This window comes from Anser brachyrhynchus, assembly GCF_964034855.1.
Source record: "Anser brachyrhynchus genome assembly, chromosome: 3".
NCBI classification, from domain to species: domain Eukaryota; kingdom Metazoa; phylum Chordata; class Aves; order Anseriformes; family Anatidae; genus Anser; species Anser brachyrhynchus.
This window is the reverse complement of record NC_137696.1, coordinates 67,629,941-67,651,135: the sequence shown is the minus strand read 5'-3', so window position 1 is coordinate 67,651,135 and position 21,195 is coordinate 67,629,941. Positions and strand designations below refer to the sequence as shown.

General features: G+C 36.6%; 1 protein-coding gene across 4 annotated transcripts in view; it reads right to left on the bottom strand.

The window, feature by feature from the left end:
• ARHGAP18 (Rho GTPase activating protein 18) overlaps positions 1–21,195 on the bottom strand; it is a 92,291-nt gene that overhangs the window by 3,617 nt on the left and 67,479 nt on the right. For all 4 annotated transcript variants that reach the window (XM_080586798.1, XM_080586797.1, XM_080586796.1 and 1 more), the window contains 9 exons: positions 19,450–19,615; positions 16,719–16,810; positions 15,896–15,973; positions 12,988–13,147; positions 10,396–10,478; positions 9,004–9,210; positions 8,039–8,185; positions 2,676–2,800; positions 1,399–1,460 (listed from right to left, as the gene is read on the bottom strand). In XM_080586798.1, coding sequence (XP_080442924.1) covers positions 1,399–1,460; positions 2,676–2,800; positions 8,039–8,185; positions 9,004–9,210; positions 10,396–10,478; positions 12,988–13,147; positions 15,896–15,973; positions 16,719–16,810; positions 19,450–19,615 — 1,120 coding nt within the window. The remainder of the gene's footprint in view (positions 1–1,398; positions 1,461–2,675; positions 2,801–8,038; positions 8,186–9,003; positions 9,211–10,395; positions 10,479–12,987; positions 13,148–15,895; positions 15,974–16,718; positions 16,811–19,449; positions 19,616–21,195) is intronic.

Genomic DNA, 21,195 nt, shown 5'->3' with positions numbered 1-21,195 from the left:
GAAGGAAAGAAATGGAAGATCAGGGCAGCTGGTTTTACCTGTACAGCATGTAAAAATCAGGGAGTTTCTCTTATTTCAGCTGAGAATATTAATAAAGACTAGTATTTGTAAGATGCGATCAAAGTTAAAATTGTCTGTTAACAAGTCATTCAAACCAAGGAAGCATCTAAACTTTCTAACCTACTCCTTTAAAAAAAAAAAATCTACAACTGGCCACATATTTGCTCCAGAGAGACAGATAGTTTCCGTCACATGTTTAAAGTGATACTAGCTTGTTCCAGTTTCACAGGAGTTCTGTTGCAAAAACTTTTTCTAAAATGGTAACACCTCTATATAATAAAAAAGACAGTCCCCCTCCTTTAAAACAGTTGTACATCTGGGATCACAAGCTGCTTTAACAGGCATGGCAAATGTGTGTACATACTGGATATGCAGAAGAACAGATAATACGTTCATCTGGCATCCACATATCTTAGTAACTTATTTTTTGCCTTCAGACTTAGTAAAAATCCTAAAACATATCTTCCGTAGGGAAAGTAGGAAAGTGTTATTTTTAATTTACATTTTGAATTTTTCAGTTTAGAAAAATTGATTTAAAGTAGTGGATAGATAAAAGGGAAGAATGCTAAAAACAGCAATTATATACAGGATTTTAAATTGCAGAGTACAAAAGTACTGGGTACTCATGGAATTTTAAAGCTTCAAATAGTTTAAAAGGCCATGCTTCAAAAGGAAAAAGCAAATGTAAGATGTTCAATACAATACAGAAGTCCAGTACAGAAGTGTTTTCTAGTTTTTTGGTTTGTTTTCTCAATATATGAAAAATACTGTGATTGGGAACTGATTCCTAGTTTAAAAGTACTTTTGCATTCATCAAAGAAAATTTTAGATCTGCATTCAAAATAATCCTTTGGACTTAACCTTGCTGATCTGCTGTTTGCTTTAATCAATGGTTACACAGAGCAGGATAGACTAACCGTCTTTCATCATTAGGTCACTTTTCTGTTTCAGTGGTTATTTCCCTGTCGGAACCTGCAAGCAAAACTCTAATGCAAAGCATGAAGGGCTGTAAGTTCATTTATTATGCCTGAATACAAAGAGATGAAGAAGATGAACTTCAAGCACCTTTCTATTCAACCTTTTTATGCTTCTTCATTGTACATACGTACCAGGAACACCTGTAACAGCAGCTGTCTTCCTCTAGGAGAGATAATAATGTACTACTAATATGATGATCATATCACCTTTTCTGCTTCCTTCTCCCCAAGGTTAACTTTCTGTCTCAGTGTCAGGGAGAATTAGGGACGTGAGTAAATGCAATCACTCAATGAAAGTGCATGGACAAAGCGCCAAGCAATCCTATTATAGCAAGAGAAGTTGTTCAGAAGCCATCCTTACCAATATTTCCTCCTATTTCATAAAGAAAGACCTCTTCTTTCTTGAGTGTTTGAACATTTCCACTGTCAGGAACAGAAAACACTGATTAACTATATTGCAAAAGAGCTTGTACACCAACCACTGAGACACGTCTCGGAGAAGTTATGCTAATTAAGATTAGCAGTGGACCAGTTGTAAACCCTTTGTGTTTATGCTCATTTACTGATACAGTAAGTGAACAAGAATACTCTTGCATGCCAGTGCAAATGAATAGTCCTGCAAGTGAGCAATAAACTACAGAAAAGGTATAACAAGATAGGCATGAAGAAACTGTGGATTTTCGAAAAGCATTCCATTGTTATTAGCAAGCAGCCTGATATTTACCCTCTAATTTTTCTTTCACTGCTGCTGCAAAAATAAGTACTCCCCTTACACACTTCACATTTCTGAAAAAGCCAAGTGGTTGGGTAGGGGAAACCACATTCTTGCTGTTTATAATTTTGCTGCAACTAAAAGCAGTAAAAAAACAGAGAGTGGAAGAATAAAGTCCCCAAATTATCAAGAGATTTTATTTTTCTCACTGCTTAACTGTAATAATATATGCTATGGTGCAGCCAGAAAATAACTTTCTGTCAAAAGTTTAAACCCCTGTAAACAGCATTTAGGAAAAAGTGGCTTCTTGATCTCAACCAGAGCATCATGTTATTCCTTTAGCATGAATAGTTATATATGATGCAGATGTGTTAATTTTTTTTTTAAGTCTATTCTGATTTCTTACTATGCCCATATATATATATATATATAAAGTAGATGTAAAAGCTTGATTAAAACTTCTCCCTTTCTAAAAGGATTTGGATGACTCAGATGTAGCTTGCCTTCTAAATCAATGCACAAGCAACATTTTCACATAGTTATATTCCAAAGCCTATAATACAGTTATATATGAATGGATTTTTAATTAAATGCTTTCTTTCTCTTTTTCTCATTTCTTTCTTCGACTTACCTTCTTGGAGATCCTTCCTTCTTCCCAGAAAGTTACAAATGTATTCCTGACCCGTCAGACTAAATAGCAGTTAATTTTCTACTAACAGCACTCATGCATTCCTGAAGGCTTCATGAGCTTTAGTGGTATTAGAAACACTAGGTTAATTCCTCACGCGTGTATTCTAACAGGATAAATTTGACCCTAAGATTCATGAACTCATTTGGATTCAAACTGTTTTAAAACTTTTTTCTAGATAGAAAATATGAAAATCCACTTTTCCTGACAAGTTAAGAAAATAAAAACGTGTTTGTACCTTTTCTGGCTGAGAAACCTGGCTACTATATCACTGGCTTTCAGTTCTTCTGTCAGCTGTATTGCCATGGAAACTTTCGAAAGATGAGGCGCTTGCACCCGTATCACTCCCTGAGGAACATCAGCCTGTAAAGCAATAATGGTGTTGGAACAAAGCTGCTAGCAGCTGGCTTTGATGAGTTTCTCAAAATACAGTATGGAATAAGTAACAGTACAGTGCTCTGTAAGTGCACTCCACTACTGTCTACTGCACTTCGCTGCAGAAATATGAGAACTACACAGAAATTCAGTAAATTACACCAGAACTTCAAATCTCTTTTTAACAGCAAGAAGAACTTTAGAACAAAAGAACGGTAGTATTTAATTATTTTTCAAAGATGTTAAGAATAACAATAACAATTACCACTCTATTAAGAACACTCTTGGGTATGATAAGAAGCACATGGGATTGACATGGAAAACATTTGCTGTAGGCATGAATGCCAGGCAACTCCTCCATACCACCCCTATGAAAACTTCCAGAAGAAACCTTTCCCTTTTCATTTAAATTGATCTTCATGGAGGAAAAGAAAAAAAAATCACAAAGTATTCATGGGTCATTCTACTTTAAATGATTCCCCTTTTCAGGAAGTATAATTTCCTTTTAAAACAGGTATTCACTACAGCAGCTTTTTATCTCTATTTTTTTATTCTCCAGAATATATTCAGCTAGCCAACCTGCAGGTCTGACTACATAATGGATTTGTATTTTATTTCAACTCAAAAATAGCTGATGATGAATATCAATCATATTACTTACAGAGAAAGAGGACTCCAAAGGATGTTTTTTCTATTCAACTTACAGTACATGCAATTGAAGTTACAGAAGGCATAATTTATTTGTGAATAAGGTTCTAATTTCTGTTCCTGAAAATCTTAAGGTAATTTTTCTATCTGCATTACATTACCATTTACCAGAATGTATTCATTTTGATAGGAAAAGAAATGTAAGACTATCAGTAGCCAAGGTTGATTATGACAGTTCATTCTCTTCTTTTTTTTTTCCCCACTGTTTACTGCAATTTTAAGGCTGAACATTTCTTCTTCCAAAATCAATGAACAAATCTGGGCACCTAGGAATCTAGAACAGTTTCTCTGAAACCATCTGAGCTAAACTAATAGAGAACAAGTATAAATGTGATCAGAATCAGATGCACAGCTTCACAACACAGCTTGAGAAAGGCTCATTAATATACACAGGTGATGTGCTACGGTAAGTAATTTTAACCAGACAATCCTTCTATATCTGGTCCTTTTATTATCAATTTTAAAAATAATAGACATAATAACTATTTATGTCTAAATCATTAAGAATTACCAAACTGAGAATTTCATAATAAACATGCAATCAAAGATTCATAAGGCTGCAACTAATCTCAAAGAGCAATTCCTTGTATCTATCTTTAAGGCCTCCACCTATGAAAATAATGGCTGTAGCTATTCACTAGAAAGCTAACTCCTGTTTAAACATCTTTTATCATTTTTCAAACTGTTGGGATCATACTTCCTGGCAAAAGGAAAGGATACTTTCAAGGATGCAAAGGTTATTAAATAAACTGGTCTTTCATCAAATTCAGCACAGTAATTTTTTTTCATTTTAGTACACATTTCTGTGTTAGTTTGTCTCAGTTCATTTTATGGAGACTTTTCAAACTTCAGCTGGATAAGTCTTTTTCTCTGTACAGCAGGCATATAGTAAGTATTTTAAAACGCCTGCCTTGAGTGTGTAAGAGAAGGAACAAGAAACATCTAGAGAGCTGTAGCATTACGGTCACAGATCAAACAGAATAATTACTTTGTTTATTCAAACAGAATCATTATTAGCTCAGCTAATGAATGCATTTTGCCACTTTTACTACCTGCTTTTACAGAAGAACGCATGCTCAGCTGCACTGTATGTTCCTGGTGCCCAGCTATAGAAAGAACAGATACTGAGCATCCTCTAGCCCATTCATCACGCAAGTTGGTGCGACAAAGTGACCACAACCACCTAGGAGCTGACTTGCAGAAGGAATGTTCTCTGCATAGCATAGTTTAAAACATTCAAGTTAGCATTTTTGGGGAAAGCTTGAGCTATGTTTCACAAAAGAGCCACAGGTGCTTGGCTGTAGGATCTGGGGTGGGTCTCTTGTGGTCCATTTTGCGTCACACACTTAGATATTCATCAGGCTAGACAAAGACAGGAATGAAGTGACTGCACAGATGATGGAATAGAACATATACCTATGAAATGTGCAAATGATACCAAGCAGGAATGGGGCACAAATGTTACGTAGAACAAATCTGGAATTCCAAATGAACTTGCTAAAGTCTGAAAGAACAGTGGACAACAAATTCAGCAAGGGTCAATAAGTTTATGCTATGAAAATTCAAATGTTATACAAACAAAATGGCTATAGGACTCATTGGTTATTCTAACGTGTATTAGAGAAGTCCAGTAGCATTGCATTGCGCCACTAACACGACTGCTATTTTGGAACAATAGTGACAGGAATATAGTGACAGATGGTATAAATCTGGCTATGCTAGTAGTTAAATACCTAGTCCTGAGAGCATCTTTCTTTGCCTGGCCTAGGGCACTATGCACACCAACAGCAACATAAAGACTTGCTCCCTAACACAAGTCTGGGCCGTAGAGCTGTATGTGTAGGTGCTCTGAAAAGCAATCAGCCTTCATGAGCCCCATTAACTGCTCTTAGCGCTGTACAGAGATTTTGCCCCAAATCTGCTCCCCTTGCACAGTAATTTTTGTTTAACCTCTGTCTTAAAAAGGGAAATGTGATTGAGTGAAAGGCCTCATCAGAGATAAGATGAAATTTTATCCTTTATGCAGATTACCAAGTGAGCTGACTGTCATTGAGAATGCTGATACTGTGATATGTCTGAACATTATGGAAGTGACACAAGCTCTGGCTATCTATGTTTAACTACATGCGGTACCATAGCATGTGGTAGAAAACAGCAACCTTCACTTAGTTTTTATTCAGCTGCAAGCAGGATGATTAAATTTTAAAAGTTACAAACAGCTTTCTCCGGAGCGGTGATTCACCACAAGTTTAAGTACTTCACTTGCCAACTAATAGTGGAGTTCAGTTCACAAACTGCACAGTTAAATCTCCTCAATTTCAAATTAAGTCAATTCAAATTGAAAATTGAAAAAAAAAAAAGTGTGTTTTGTTTTGTTTTCTTAAAGAACTGAGTTAATTTTAGCTATATGGAAAAACGTATAAAAGTCATTTACAATGAAGCCATTTCATATTTGGGAATATGATTTTAAGAGTACTTGTTTGCAGGCACCCAAGTTATGGAATGCTTTGTATAAGAATGAAGGATTTCAGAAAAAATCTACCATTTAATTTTGCAGGGAATCCCCAGAGATTTCTAGGGCTTAAAGAAAATTCTTTAAAAGCAACTTTACATTTATGTTTGGGGATGAAGTTTGGGTAAGTATTACATGACATTCCAGTCTTAGCTCTCTAGTGGATTAAAAAGGCATATTTTACTACAAAAATCAACAGCACTGAATTATAAAAAATCCTCTGAGGATTGCAAAAGCACTTGCCTATTTCAGTGTATTTGCTGTTATTTCCATGTTGAACAGGGGATGGCAGCATTTCTTTAAGTGTCAGCCCATGTTAATTCAACTGACTTGTATTCAAAGAATCCTCTTTTTATTAAACAGTATAAAACAAATGTCAATATTTAATTGGCTTTATTTTAAAATTGTAGATAATAGCAGATTCTGTGTATAGATTCCTTCAAATATATTCAAATAAATATGAAAGTATGGCTAGGTATCACCCAAGGAATTAATTCATTTTGAACATTTAACGATGTCTCAAATACTGCATACAAAAGGAACCTCATTTAGGTATAGACAGGATGTAGGTATATGATTCTAGCAGATGTTGGCTGCAAATAAGGATCCATCTTTTTGCAGATTCAAAAAAAAAAAAAGAAAAAAGAAAAAGTTATAGGATCAAACCAGGCAGATATGGCAGATATTATAATATATTCACCGTATTCTATTTTTTATCTTAATATGATGTTAACAAACTGTGCTTTTAGCAGAATATGACCTTTTTTTTTTTTTTTTTTAAATAAGAGTTTGACATGCACATCTTGATAAGAAAAAGATTCTGACCAATGCATTTTTACAAGCTACCACAAGATGTCTCTAATTCACCGGAATCTTCAATATGACCTCAACCCATAAAACGGTACTTTCATAGCACCTTAATCCAGTAAGTATTCAGTATGTTATGGGGTCACATATATTTGATGCTATCTGTATATGTATTTAAAATATTGGAAAAATATATTTCAAGTGCATTATAATTTAGATGCTATTCTGTATAGTCTAATAAGGTTTATCAATTGTAATTATTAACTTCATTAAAATTGTAAATAAAAAGCAATTTCAAGATGCATGAGACATTTTTGAAAAGTCAGCAGGAGGAGCTCAATTAAAATACTTCTGAAGTAAAGGAGAATAATGACACTATATTGCCAAGGAACTTTTTTTGTCTTTTTTAAGAGTTATGAAGAGTGCTACATGCCTTGACATCACTGAGGGGTCTAGCAGTAGTCACTTACTTACTGAACTAAAGGTTGTGTTCACAGGGATAAGTTGGGATTGGACACTTGGACAATAGCTAATTAAGAAGTAGTTTATCAGTTTTCACATTTGTTTTGTCTTTTGTTGTTGGTAATGGTTTTGTCTAGTTTTGCTTGTTGGTTTTATTTTGGGGGGATAGAGGGAGGGGAGAAGGGGAGAGCAGCTGTGCACGCTCTAGCATGCTTCACGTTACCAGGAATACTTAAATTCATTGAGACAGAGCTCAGTGGTGTGGGAGCTCCTATAGGCATGAGAATTGAATACTAGCTTAGTTTCCAAACACTGTTAAATATGAAATACTGCAACCTAGCAGAGAGATTGTGTTTTGTTTTGTTTTTAAGTAAACACACAGAGTTCCATTAGACAGCAATGCATCTAAACCTTGGTACAATAACAAGTGTCACAACACTTTTTCTCTCTACAAATACTGACCTAACCTACTACTGTTTCAGATGCCCAAATTGAAACGATCTATGGGATATCATTTTTCAAAATAGAAATATTTTGAAAAATAGGGGGAAAAAATAAACAGCCCAACCTTCCAAATGTGTCATGCTGGTAACCCATAACTATAAAACCCATATGGTAATCTGCTATTTATTGAAACTCTCTGATAAATAAATGCAGATATCCTCTCAGCTATAGCCACTTTTTCACTAGAGATGGTAATCTTATTAATACAGTATTTCAGATATATGTTTCCTTACATCGTTAGGGACTTTGTCCTGTTTCTCATGCTTTTCGCGGTCATAAGCCATCTTTTTCAGCAGTTTCTTCATAGCTTTGTCTTTTTTCTCCTTCTTTTGGCTTTCTGCATTTTGTTTTCTCACTTGGTTAACAAGAAACTTGGGAATCTAGATGAATATAGATAGTAAGTATGAATATATACATCACTTCAATAAATAAATTATCAAACATTGTAAATTTACAGATTGTTAAGTAGAACTGGAAAAAAATATCTATTTCCAGTAGAAATCTGATTCAAATAATATGAAGTTTTGAAACAATTTAAAAAAATGCTACACTTGTGATGTTATATTCGATTCAGTAAGCTCTCAGAGGAAGAGAGTTGGAATTATACAGTGTTTTTACTCTCCTCAGAAAAAAAAAAATCACTCAGCACATTTTACATTGTCTGTGCCATGGCAGTAGTAACTATTCCACATTTGCAGCAAAAGTCAAGATTGTTTAAAGTTCCTGATGGACAACAAAGCTTGAAGTTCTCCAGTCTGTCTAAGTGAGAGCTTTGCTTGAGAACCATGACACAAGTTCATGTTTTTATCAAAGCATGTTTTATATAATACCAAGTCTGGCCCAAAAGAGAAATGGACTAAAACACCATGTGTGCTATGAATATCTCTAAGCAGAAAAGAATAAATTCCTTGTAACAATGCCTACCAATAGGCCAAATACCAGGATTCCCCAAGGACTTATTTTTGAGTTCACTTATGGTACATACTAAATACTAAAACTCTGACCGTCAGACCTTAACTCCAACACAATATGTAAATGTGATTCTGTTTCACTCCTACCTTGCTACCTATGAGCAAGGCCCCAGCTGGATGGGGCTGATCTTTCTTTAAATCATGGAAATAAGTTCACTTTACTTCTTTGTTCAGATGCCTTGTTTGTGAAATTTATGTATTTTTTCCCCCCTTAGGAATACACTTACTGTCCAGAGGAGTTTTTGGTGCTGAATCATAAAGCGCATGACATTTGCTGTTCCAGCTGCCATAACAAACTCGCTTTGTTCGATAGTCTTTGAGCCAAACCCATGAAATGTGAAAAGGTTTGGGGCCATCACCATTGCAACATTGTTTAGCGTCATTTTATTTTTGTCTCGATGATCAATTACCCTTTGGAGGAATTCAAGCAGTACCTGAAATTACAGCAGAACTTAAAGCTCAACTTTGCACAAGAAAAAGTTAGAGTGAAACATGATGCTACATATTCTTGGAAAAATCTATTTATACCTAATAAAACTACATTAAAGCAATTAGAATAAGAACTGTGGATATGTTCCTTCACAAGACTGCAATGCAAGTTTTCTTTAAGTAATGAAGTAAATAATTCTTGTTAATTTTGTGGATAACATTTTTCAAAAATATTCAAGTGACTTTGAAGCTCTGTAGAGTAAGACACTTCTTATGTAGGTGCGTAAGTATCATCACACAGATACTTTTGAAAACACTACTATTGGCTTTTCTTAAATAGAAGGTGAACACAATAATGCCAGCTGTCATGGAAACATGGAATAGCTAGTTCTGTAAGGTACACAACTCATGAGTAAACCACACTGCATTATGAACGAGAGGCAGCCAGTTACAAACCATCAGTCTTCAATTAATTCTGTTCCAGATATTTGTAACTCAAGCCAGGAACCCTCCTGAGTGCTTCTACACAGTAAATAACTCAAAAAGGAAGCTATGTTTAAACAATAAGAACTAATAGGGTTTTTTTGGCTATAGTAGAAGATACTCTGCATTCCATACAAATCCTGCAAATTCATTTTTCATTGTAGCAAAATAGTAAGCATATTCTGAAAAAGATGGCTGGCTTTGCTACAAAAGGACAAGCCCAAGTTGGATGTTTCCAAGAGTGATGTACTGCAAGTATCAATAGGAAGTGTAAATTTCTTGCTTATTGGGTTGAAACGCACAGCACGGGCAAAAGTGAAGAATGAAACAAAAGAGCTAAACCTATTTCATAAAAGCAAATGTTCATCCATAGTATTATAATACTTTTTCTTTTTCATTGCAAATAATAACTGCTGCTGCTAAAATAAGGAAAAAAACTTGTGAGAGAAGAAGTCATTCACTGTGAGATGATTATTGCAATCTGGAAAAATTTCAAATCATACTTTTAAAGTCATTTGGGAGGAATTAGGGTCCTAAGTCATTTTTTATTTTTTTTTTAGTTCTGAGAAATAAATTTTAAAAAAAAGAATCATTAATTCCAGCATTAACTTTGAACTAAAAAGAAGGATGCTAAAAGACAACATTGCTTGTAAAGGTGGGTTCAGAAACAGACAAAAGTGCAGGAAAAAAGCATTAGCAATTCTAACCTTCAGAGTGTCTCTGTTTGCTTCAGGAAGAAGGATAACCAAAAGATTCAAAGCTTGCAGCTGTTGTTTCTTCGTTGGAAGATCTGCCAGTGAAGCACACAAACCTCAGTATTTTAAAATTGTCATTTGTCCTCTTCAAACAGCATGATTTTAAAGTGGAAACCTCTTGTAAAATGCTGAACGCATACATATGGCTTGTTGTGATAGTATGACAAAGGACTGGCAGATCCTTCTTTTCTAATAGTCATTTCCAAATGGTCTCGTATGATTCAGTTGCTGTATGACTCAACAATCTTCTGGCAGTCCTTTTTAGATGCCTTGTGATTCTTTATTTTGCAACATTATGAAGTAAAACTAGTCAGCTAATGGTTCCTCCCTTTTTAATCCTGTGCCCCAGCATACAACAGGGTATATTCAAAACTGCTGTCACGGTTTGTCTGACTGCCTAAACAGTTGCACCGTCTCCCAGGTCACCCCCGCAGAAGGAATACCACAGGTTGCTGAGTAAGGCAGGTCTCCAGTAACATGAGCAGCAGCAGCTGCAGTGGCAAACCAGTGGGGATAAAGACAATAGCAGAGAAGCTTAACACATATCTGCAGCAGTAAATGTCATACTAAACGTGGCAAGCTTTAAGAAAAGTGCCATTGGTTCTGCCATCTACCCAACTGCTAGGTGGTGAGTCATTCAGCCAAGATGCTGGATGAGTGCATCCCTCAATTTCTCTGCCTCCTAGGAAAGTTCCTAAGTCCTGCCAGTGTGGAGCAGTGGAAAGCCCCAGCTCTCTCTGGTTTCTTATTGTGAAAAACTTCCTCCTGTCATGCCTTAGGGAAAGTGCTCTGGCAAGTCTTCTCAGCAGATTCCTAACAATCAAGCCATACATAACGCAGGGGAAGAAGGGGTACTTGCACCTGACATAGTTTTATTACACTATTTCAAAGCTCAACAGGGCTGTTTTTGTGTATTCTAATGGGATTCCAACTGAACTGCTATTTCAAATATATTTCTTCCAAAGCTATTTGGGAGATAGAGCCCAAAAAAAGTTCATCTATGAAACAAAAAACAGCTTGCTGACTACTTTCTACCATAGTAATAAAGTCGGGATATGAATAAATTAGTGGCAAATTATATAGTCATTTAAAACATACAAGCAGTGACAACAGTGTACCTATGTGCTTAGAAAGACATACAATAAAAGGGAGGATTAAATTTAGTTCCAAAACCCCATGCCACAATGCTCAAAAAGCAATAAGAACCAACCTTTTCTTTGGAAATTAAGTTAAAATACAATTGCAAAACAATTAAAATTCATTACTTAAATCATGGTTTTCCATCTGTTTACCTAAATAACGTTTTACTTTTAGTTCTTTAAATTATTTAAATTAACAAAGTTGTTTAAATTAAGTCATTTAAAGTCTAACCACACTAATTAAATACACTCTTGAAAAATCCTGTTTACTGTCACGAAGATGGCCCTTTTTCCTCTAACACCTAATCTTACTGCATGCACACAATGGGCAGACAATTTAAACAATAGTAGGCTATGAAGTGTTATGTCTGTTTTATATCATATCCTTTAGCTCCGTGTATGTTGCATCCTGTTACCTAAGTATTTTCTGGATAAGTAAAACCACATAAGCCTTCAGACAGCTCAGGAGTGGCAAGCAGAAACCATCCTGGCTCCAATCAGTATCTGCTAAGTGGAACAACCTTGAGGAGCTGTTAGCTGCCAGCATCACTTGAAAACATTCTGGCCTGCTTTAATTTGCTGCTCATTGCTGCAAAATCAACACCACTATGTAACCGGCTTAAGCTCCAGCTCCTATGCACACCAACTGAATGGCCTGCGACCTTGAAAAGAGCTCTCAGACTGGAGAGTGAAACAGCCAACAGTAAAGATTGACTGTCTGTCCATGGGAATTCCCTGAAAATACCCTTAGAAATGAGCCATCATTCAGCCTACAAAAAGACAGGAATAGATTTGTCTCAAACCAACACTCCTGTGTTGGCTGGGGAGTTAACGTCTGTGGATCCGCACTCCACAAAGCTGCTTTCTTTCTATTACAACCAGTATGTTTACTGTCTTGGTGACCAGTTGGCAAGGAGGACATTTTCACAGGAACTTACTGATCTCAAGGGATGAAGGATGACCAGCAGTTCTGACAATTCTGGTCTAACTCTTCCTGTTGTAAATGGATAAAATATCCACCATGACTACGTTAAACAGAATAAACTACCATTTGTTGGATTTTCTGCAGAACTATTGTATCTTTGCTATTGTTTTCTTTTGAAACAAATATTGTTTATAAACTGATACCATCTTAAATAATTTTCCTATAACTCATCTATAATAGTTCTAAAGACTATTAGAAGCATATCAGAAAATGAGTGTGCTTTTTTATTTTGTGTGTAAACTACTGAAGTAGATGTTTCATGAAAAATGGTATTTGTACATTAGCAAAAATGTACCCATCTTTTTGATGAGAAGTCCTATTTGTTCACAGAATATTAATGAAAATGCTGCTATGGCAAAGAAGCACTTCTTGGCACTGGTATCACTTCTTTGCAACTGAGACAGAAAGGACACTACTCACTCTGTACATCTTGGAAAGCTTTGAGATATTCCACAGTGAGGAGTGGCTGAGGCAGTTCACGGATGAAGAGTTTTAAAAGACTTGCTGCATCATGTTGCTTTACATTTTCCCAGTTGAAAGTCCCTTCATAAAATTTTGCTTCCAGTTCTTGGCAAAGACTCTGAAAGGTAGTAGACACAGTGAGCACCGATAACATTCGTCTGCTGTAAGTTATACATTATACACATGGCAATATTTTCCTTATTTTGGAAGGGGAAAAAAAAGGGAATATCTGAAATATTACTTAACTCCAGCTGCCGCCAATCTTTTGCTACAAAAAGATAAATTGGAGATCAGAAGCACCGAATGCAAACAAGTAGTAATAGGCAGCAGACTGCCAAACTATACAGGAAGAAATCCCATGGGCCTGTCTCGGGGCCATATGGAATATAAGAACCAGATACCATATTCATTCATGTAAGAGTTACGGCTTCTCCTCCTCCCCAGAAACATTAAGATGTGGCTGTCATACTCAACTATCCTGAAACTACATACCAAAGGGTACTGATTTAATGTATGCATGACCATCTTCTTAGATAAATATGGCAATTATGCACACTGACAGGCAGTTTCTTATCAAAACATATATTAAGGTGGGGCTGGTTCTCTTTTTAAAGTAAAGGGAAAAGATTAGGGTGACAGGATAGCTGGATGTCTTGCCATCTGTAGGGAACTCCATGCCTTTGGATCCATAGACCTTTGTCTAGTACTGGATGTCAAGTTCTCCATGGAAGGGGACTGCAAAATATGCTGTTAAGAAGCAGAATAAACAGCACTGATAGTCTCAATGACACCTTGTAAACCCTGCCCTCGTGACAGTGCTACAACTGAGCTTCTAGAGATGTTAAGCATGGGAACACCGCAATGACTGAGCTGTTGAGTCCCCACATAAGCATCAGTCCCGCTGCACGCACTTCATTTGTTTCCCAGTCTGGCAGAGCAGGAATCGGCCTCGGAATCCCTGTCCCAGTGAGGCCAGTGGCACTGCAGGCACCTCTCAGCAAGCCTCTTCCTTCTTAGTGCCTAAGTTCTTCCAGACAAAGAACAAGACACTTACTTGTTTTGCAAAGAATGTGAGACAAAGTGAGGGAAAATGCTATGGAAGAATGCGGCCTTAATTATTTATCTGGACAAGAAGGGCACATTGGATAGAGTACTAGATACATTTCTAAGATACTGTTCTCACTGAATTTAACTTTGTATGGAAAATGGATCTATTTCCAAAGAAAATGTGGACGCTGAGACTGACGTGAAAATTGGATGTTCTCAACTGTCCTCAGGGAAGATCTTCTGTCTCCAGGGATTACATAGGAGGTTCAAGGGTGCTAAGATACTAACTCTGATGTCTAAAGTCAAGTGGGTATCATTTCCTTCCCATCAACAAAAGCAAGCTTTAGAAATGAAGATGAAAATTTTCCCTCTGAGCCTCTCCAGCTCTTCCACCCACATTTAGACTAAATCACCATGGCTAATGTAGAATTAAACTACTAGATAAAATGAATTGTTTTATCAGAGAGGCAAGAGCAGAAATGTTAACTATGCATCCTAATGGACCAACTCTAAGGTTTTACAGTAAATGTATTCAACTACAGGGTATTGTAAATATGCAATATATTTTCTTAATTAGAACTCTAAAATCTATAGAGTAAGATAGTGATTTTTTTTTCTTCATATCTGCACCATTTTGTGAAGATACATAAGAAGGAATATTTTTTTGTACAGGAGAAAAAAAGTTTAGTAAAATTAGAGAGAGCATTGGTCCTTCAGTATGCCAAATTCTTTGTTTTCCTATAAAGTTTTCCATTTAAATAAGTAAAAGAATGTAACACCTTTACTAACAAAAGAATTACTTAATTCAAAGAAGCAAATTCTGCAAATAAATAAGCAAAAAAATAATGAAAATCAAATAGTTAATGATCCTCTGCCTGGGAAATTGTATTAAACTGATAAAGATCAAAGAATAAACAAATAAACAAAACCATTCCAAAATCATTCCAGTATGCAGAACTGATGAAGAGTGGAAAATAAAGAATGAAGGAAACTTGTAAAAAAAAAAACCCTCATAGTTACTGGTAAATAAACAAAGCCAGTTTCCGTAATATTCCCTTCTTTTCAGTTGTTTCTAACGAACCAGCTGCTGGACAAAGTTTGACATGACGGAGGCTGGCAGATGTCTTCAGACAGCTGAATCCACTTAAATTATCCTTTCTATTTAGCATTTAAAGCCAGTGCAGACCATCTTTTTAACACATTGACTCTTGGCGTGAGTCATACTGTGTATTTAGTTTCCTGCATTAAGGCAAATGCTGGGGAAGAGTCTGTGTGTAATTGGCACTCATTCTGTAAAGTGTCAGTGTGAACGGACGTGCCTAACAAGATTGCGCTTAGAGAGCTGAGCAGTTATATTGCTGTTCATAAAAATAAATCTGAGGGGTTCTTCAGTGCATGTTGGCTGCCTTGCCCTGTAACACGGGTTAAGTCTAGCTATTAAAGCAGGCTCACAATGCCAGAAAAAAGCTTTCTCCTGGGGTTGAAAGACTGTGTATGAACTGTTCAGATGATTAAGCTAGTTCAGGGAAAAAGCAAGAGGCTGGAAAGCTTGTGCCAAGAATTAATGAGATTTTGGCACAACTGAATTTGAAACATAGCCTTGACTCTGCTTCCAACTTGAACTCTCCCCAAAACTACACTGGATCAAACCATCAGCTTCCTGGCTAATATAACCCAGTTTTCTTTCTGAAGAGATTTTGCTTTCTGTTTTTGAAGATTTTAATAAGAACCTGGCATTAAAATATATTTTTATGACTAAATAAAATCACTGAGTGCAGATAAGCTTTTGAAGGTGCTGAGAATCCATGCAATGCTTTACCTTTACTCTTGTTGCAACTCCTGGTATTCGAAGAAGTCCTTCTGTTTCCAGAGTTGTCTCTTCTATCTGGGAAATCAACTGTCAAACACAAACCAAACTGCATAAATGAAGATGTCAATTAAAAATTACTCATAGATAGTTCTAATATATGGGAATCTTTATGTACTCATATGTGTGTACAAACATATATTACATGTAGGTACACAAACACAGTTGAGAAATGGATTAGAGTTGTTGTAGATGTAGAATAAAACCTTTAATATGGCTCTCGGCTCACACATTTTGTGAACACAATTAAAGAGTTTGTCTATTTAATTAAAAAAGAAAACTGTATTGTCTACAGACCTCCTTCAGAGACTGAAGCAGTTTTTTTCCAAAACTACTCAGGCTTCAAAAATAAATCCCAACTACTACCCCTGTTAAAATGTTGATTCAAAATAATTACAGTAAAATTAGAGATACAGTACTAACTTTCTCACAAATACTCTTCTTTACATCTTTAACAGAGAAGATCTAAGTATTTAGTACTAAGATCTAAGTATCCTGGAACACACCAGTAATCATTCACAATGCTCATAAATTGGAGAGCAATCGCAACAAAAAGCAAGCTCAATTCATTTAAGTCAAACACGCAAAACATCACATTTACTAAATTAGTAAATAAAGCTTTTTTAAATAAAGTTTTTTTTAAGTTTTTTAAATAAAGTTAAAATAACTTTGACTAGAGAAAGCTTTGCTACAGGGAGCAAATAAATTCAGGACAAATGTTATTTGATTGTCATTTGCAGGTATGGAACAAGTTGACTTATTTGTGCCTATTTACCTTTTGAAAAATCAGTGGGATCTTGGTGCCCGGCACCTTCTTCTGATCCTGTTCCAGTAAAACTGACAGTGGGACACCAAACAAGCCAGAGTCTGAAGAAGAAAGCAAAAGAAACAGATATTATCCTTATCTGTTCCAACACATGAGGTAGTGGCATAAAACTGTATTTTTGAATTGATAATCCTATTCATTCAGAGCTATTGACCTTTTGTTCAAAGTGTTTAAATGTCTTTGTCAATCAAGTTATTACACAAAACATTGTGGCTAAAGTGATTCATTCATCTCTTCCTTCAACCATAAATTAGGATTCTTCTGTTTGGACTTCAAAGTGCCATCCACATATTCTGCAGTACAGTGAAGCAAATTGCATACATGAACCATCTGCATGGTTCTGGTTTGTAGAATGGTTGTAATGATGAACGTGGAATGCAGATCTTCATCATTCAGTGCAAGTTATTATAGTCAAGATGCAAAAGGCATGAGTAAAATATCAAAAAAATTGGCTGCTAAAATTAAACATGTAGTTATTACCTAGAGTTACTCTCAATACCTCCCTACAACCATTTCAAAGAAGCACTATTCAACCCTTCAAGTGTTTTTTTTTTTCAACATCTTGTTGAAATTGTTTTTCCAGTTGTTGAAAAGCAAAAATACAGTTAAATCTGGGTTGGAAAATGGCCTTTACAAGGTGCTAAGGTAGCACAAATAAAAAATAAAATGAAACCTAGTCTCAGTTAATCTAGCCTTGATGCAAAACTAGCCTTAGTCTTGAAGTAAATGGGACACCCATGTGATTATGGCCCAGCTGAAAAGAAGAGAATGACTTCAGAAACACTGCTACACCAGCAACTGCTAACCCAAAGTCAGTTGCCAAAGAACTCTGTCACAAGTACTGATAACTGCTGCATGTGCCATTTTTCTGAAATGGCAAAAAACATTACACGTACCTAAAAGCTCCTGCGTGGTATGATGCCATGCCAATATTGAACACAGAACAGCTGTAATTACTAAAAAGATGTCAGCCCTTGCGGGAATGTGACATATATATCTAAGAAACATAATCTGAAGTGCGAAATCAGGGCGTTCTTGTATCTCTAGCAGAATAAAAAGTCTACCAATACAGTATGTAGACTCATACATAGACCAAATAGCCATACCCAACAGTTTTTATCATCTTGACTATCTCGTCAATACAGTTTCTATTGAGATGAAGTCGGAGAGCAAACTGTAGGACGCCAATGAAAAGGCCAAGTTGGCAACAGCACAGCATTCCACAGAAGAATCACGTTTTCATCATCTTTATGTACACAAGCACAAAAGGGAACAGCCAATATATCCACCCTTGTACGAATCAATTAGCCAAACACTTCCTGAATGAAGAGGATGGGGACAGGTAGAGCAACAAGGCACTGAAGACAATACACTGCAAAAGCAGACTTGTAGGGGAGGAAGGCTGACATGTCACTGTCTTTTTCCTACACATTTTGGTAAGTCTAGCCCATCTTTTTAATTTGGGGAAAAACAGGGTTTTTAACCAATTCAGTACTCTTCATGACTGCCTGTCATTTAGATAATAATGCTATGAGTAAAACCCAATAAACAGTAAGATTTGGCAAGAAGAGTTAATTAAAACTAAGACTCAAAATATAAGAAAATGTTTTGTCTCTTCCCTGTGTATTAGTAATAGTATAAGCACTTCTGCAAGAAGAAAATACATTTACGGGAACAATGTCTCATAGATGTTTCTGCATGTCGTTTGCATTTAAGAAATTATTTTCTACTACCGTAAAGACCATACAGTATTCTGAAGAATCTATTGTACCTTGCTGCATAGCTCTCAGCCTCCTCAGTTGCTTTCAATTATTTAAACTGAGCTATTGCACTGTCACGTTCACCGAACCTTGAGAACAGGGTTTTGGCCAAAGCAGGTTTGTGATTAACCAATAACACATTTCAAGCTCATGTAAAACATTTAGCAAAAGCCAGGAATACAGAAAACAAACAACGCACTGAAAATCTCTAGCATCTTTAAATTGGTTTCCATGTGTATTAAGTTCCCAAGAAAAACACTGTGATTATATCTATGCTTTATAGGCTTGTAGAACAAAATGACATGTTGCAACTGCCTCAAAATCCTCTGCAAAAGACCCAAACTTCCACTTGGTATGATGCCACTCAGAGCAAAAACTGCATTCTGGCCTTAGTAAATATCGGATGGGCATGGCTATGTGATACAGGAAAGTCTGTACCAGACATAACAGGAAAGCAGGTGACAAAGGCTCCCAGCATCTCTAGCCAAGGACAAGGAAAACAAAAAAGGATGGAGTGGCACAGTATCTAGCTTCATGAGAGCAGGAGAATACCCACAAAGAACAAAACACATACTCTCCCAGCAAATATATGATCATACTAATTTCTGTGAAGCAATTCCTCCTATATACCATGCTATTGAGAGGAAGGCCCCCCTTCCTCTCTCCTTGTTTATCTGCTCTGTATCTGGCCTGAGTTTTAACTTTATACAGAGAGCACAGTCCCTTAGCTAGAGTGACTTTGTGCATGAACTTGCCTAAAATGTGCCTTGAGTCAAGGTGTATAATTAAATGCTGTTCAGTATCTATGTTACTATTTATATATTAATACAAATTTTCTCCAAGAAAGTCATAAATAACCAGATACCTTTGTTTCACTGGATTAAAACAGACCAATTTGTTTCAGAATATGAAACTCTTACCTTTGGTTTTGATTTTTGCAGCTTTTTGCTGCTTGAATTCTGTCCCAAGTGTGTCATAGAGAGCAGTCAATTCAATCAGTGCTAAAGAATAGACTTTCTTCATGTCCTGAGGGGCAAGGTCACCAATCTTTGTGGTACCCGTTTTGTCCTTTGGCAGTCTGAAATTCTAAAAGCAGAGATTTGTAGCACAGTGAATAATCCGAGTCATAGCAAATTACTTAGCTCTAAGGCTGTGCTCCCTTCAGGGCCCAACCTTTTCATTGTGAAGCCTACTGCTACTAACTGTGTTATGGAAGAATCCCACAAATAGTTTGCAAAGCAGACAATTTTAGAGTCATAGGAGAATTTAGGTTCCTAGTAACTTCTGGAGTTCATCTAATCCAACTACTCACTCAAGCAAGGCTAAATTCAAAGTCTGATCAGCTTGCTCAAAGTGTTGTCCAACTGAATTCTGAAAACCTCCAGTAACAGAAATTCCACAGACACCGTGGGCACCCATTTCAGTGCTTAACACACCCATGGGGACTTTTTCACTGCAGAACAGAATTTCTCTTGTTGCAACTTATACCCATTGCCTCTTGTCATTTCACTGGGCACCTACAACAAGAGTTTGGCTTTGTCTTGCTTGTAAACTCCACCCACCCACCTTCTGCATCCTTTTGCAATTTATAACAGTGGAAATAGCCATCCATGCACAATCCTGTGCAGGTACAATTGGGATAGAAATCCCCCTGCACATATTCACAAAAAATAACACATTTGACTGCCATATGAATAAAAATAAAGGGCTTCCCTAATTAGGGAAGGGGGAACATAATAATGGAGCATTTCTATTGCAATAAATACGCAGAAGCAGTAGTCAGACACCATTATAAATAAATGAGTTCATACCAGGCAGGAGGGGAGCTGAGGGAGAACTGGAGGGAGAGGGAGAGGGAGAGGGGGAGGGAGAGGGAGAGGAAGAGGGAGAGGGAGCTCTATGAGCTAGGAAGCTCATAGAATGAGCTCATAGAAGCTTTTTTAACTCCATCTTTCACCAGCAGCCTTCTAAGTAAGACAATTGCCCGTGCCTGGCATTTGCAGATGCATGACTCAAAGCAGCAACATTGACAAGCCTTCCTCTCCATTTGGAAAGAACAAATATTGTACTCCAGAATTATTTTCTCATCCTGTACAGACCCAGTGATAGCACAGATGAATTGGTGGCTATGGTACATGGCTACAATGGTACATACTTGAACTGTACATAAACATAATTTACAAATTGTAGATATGTTGTCAGCCTCTTGCCTTGAGGTTTCATTGATTTGCACAAATATAAATGTTTAAAAATAGCTGCCAATGACAAAGATGCAACAGACACAAACTGTAGATTTAAATGTGTAACTCCCTTCCTTTTCCAATCATATTGCTGCTCCTTGCTGCCCAGAGAAGTTGTGGATGCCCCATCCCTGGAATTGTTAAAGGCCAGGTCAGATGGGCCTTTAGCAACTTGGTCTAGTGGGAGGTGTCCCTGCCCATGGCAGAGGGCTTGGAACTGGATGATCTTTAAGGTCCCTTACAGCCCAAACCATTCTGTGAGTCTATGATTACATGTAGTCCATGACTGTATGTAGTACACACACACATATATATATGTATACAGAAGTAAAATGGACTGTAGCTCTCACTTCCTTGTTATAAGCTGCATTACAGAAACGTGACTCAAACACTTCAGAACCTATTTCTAAATAGCCGTCAGTGTCT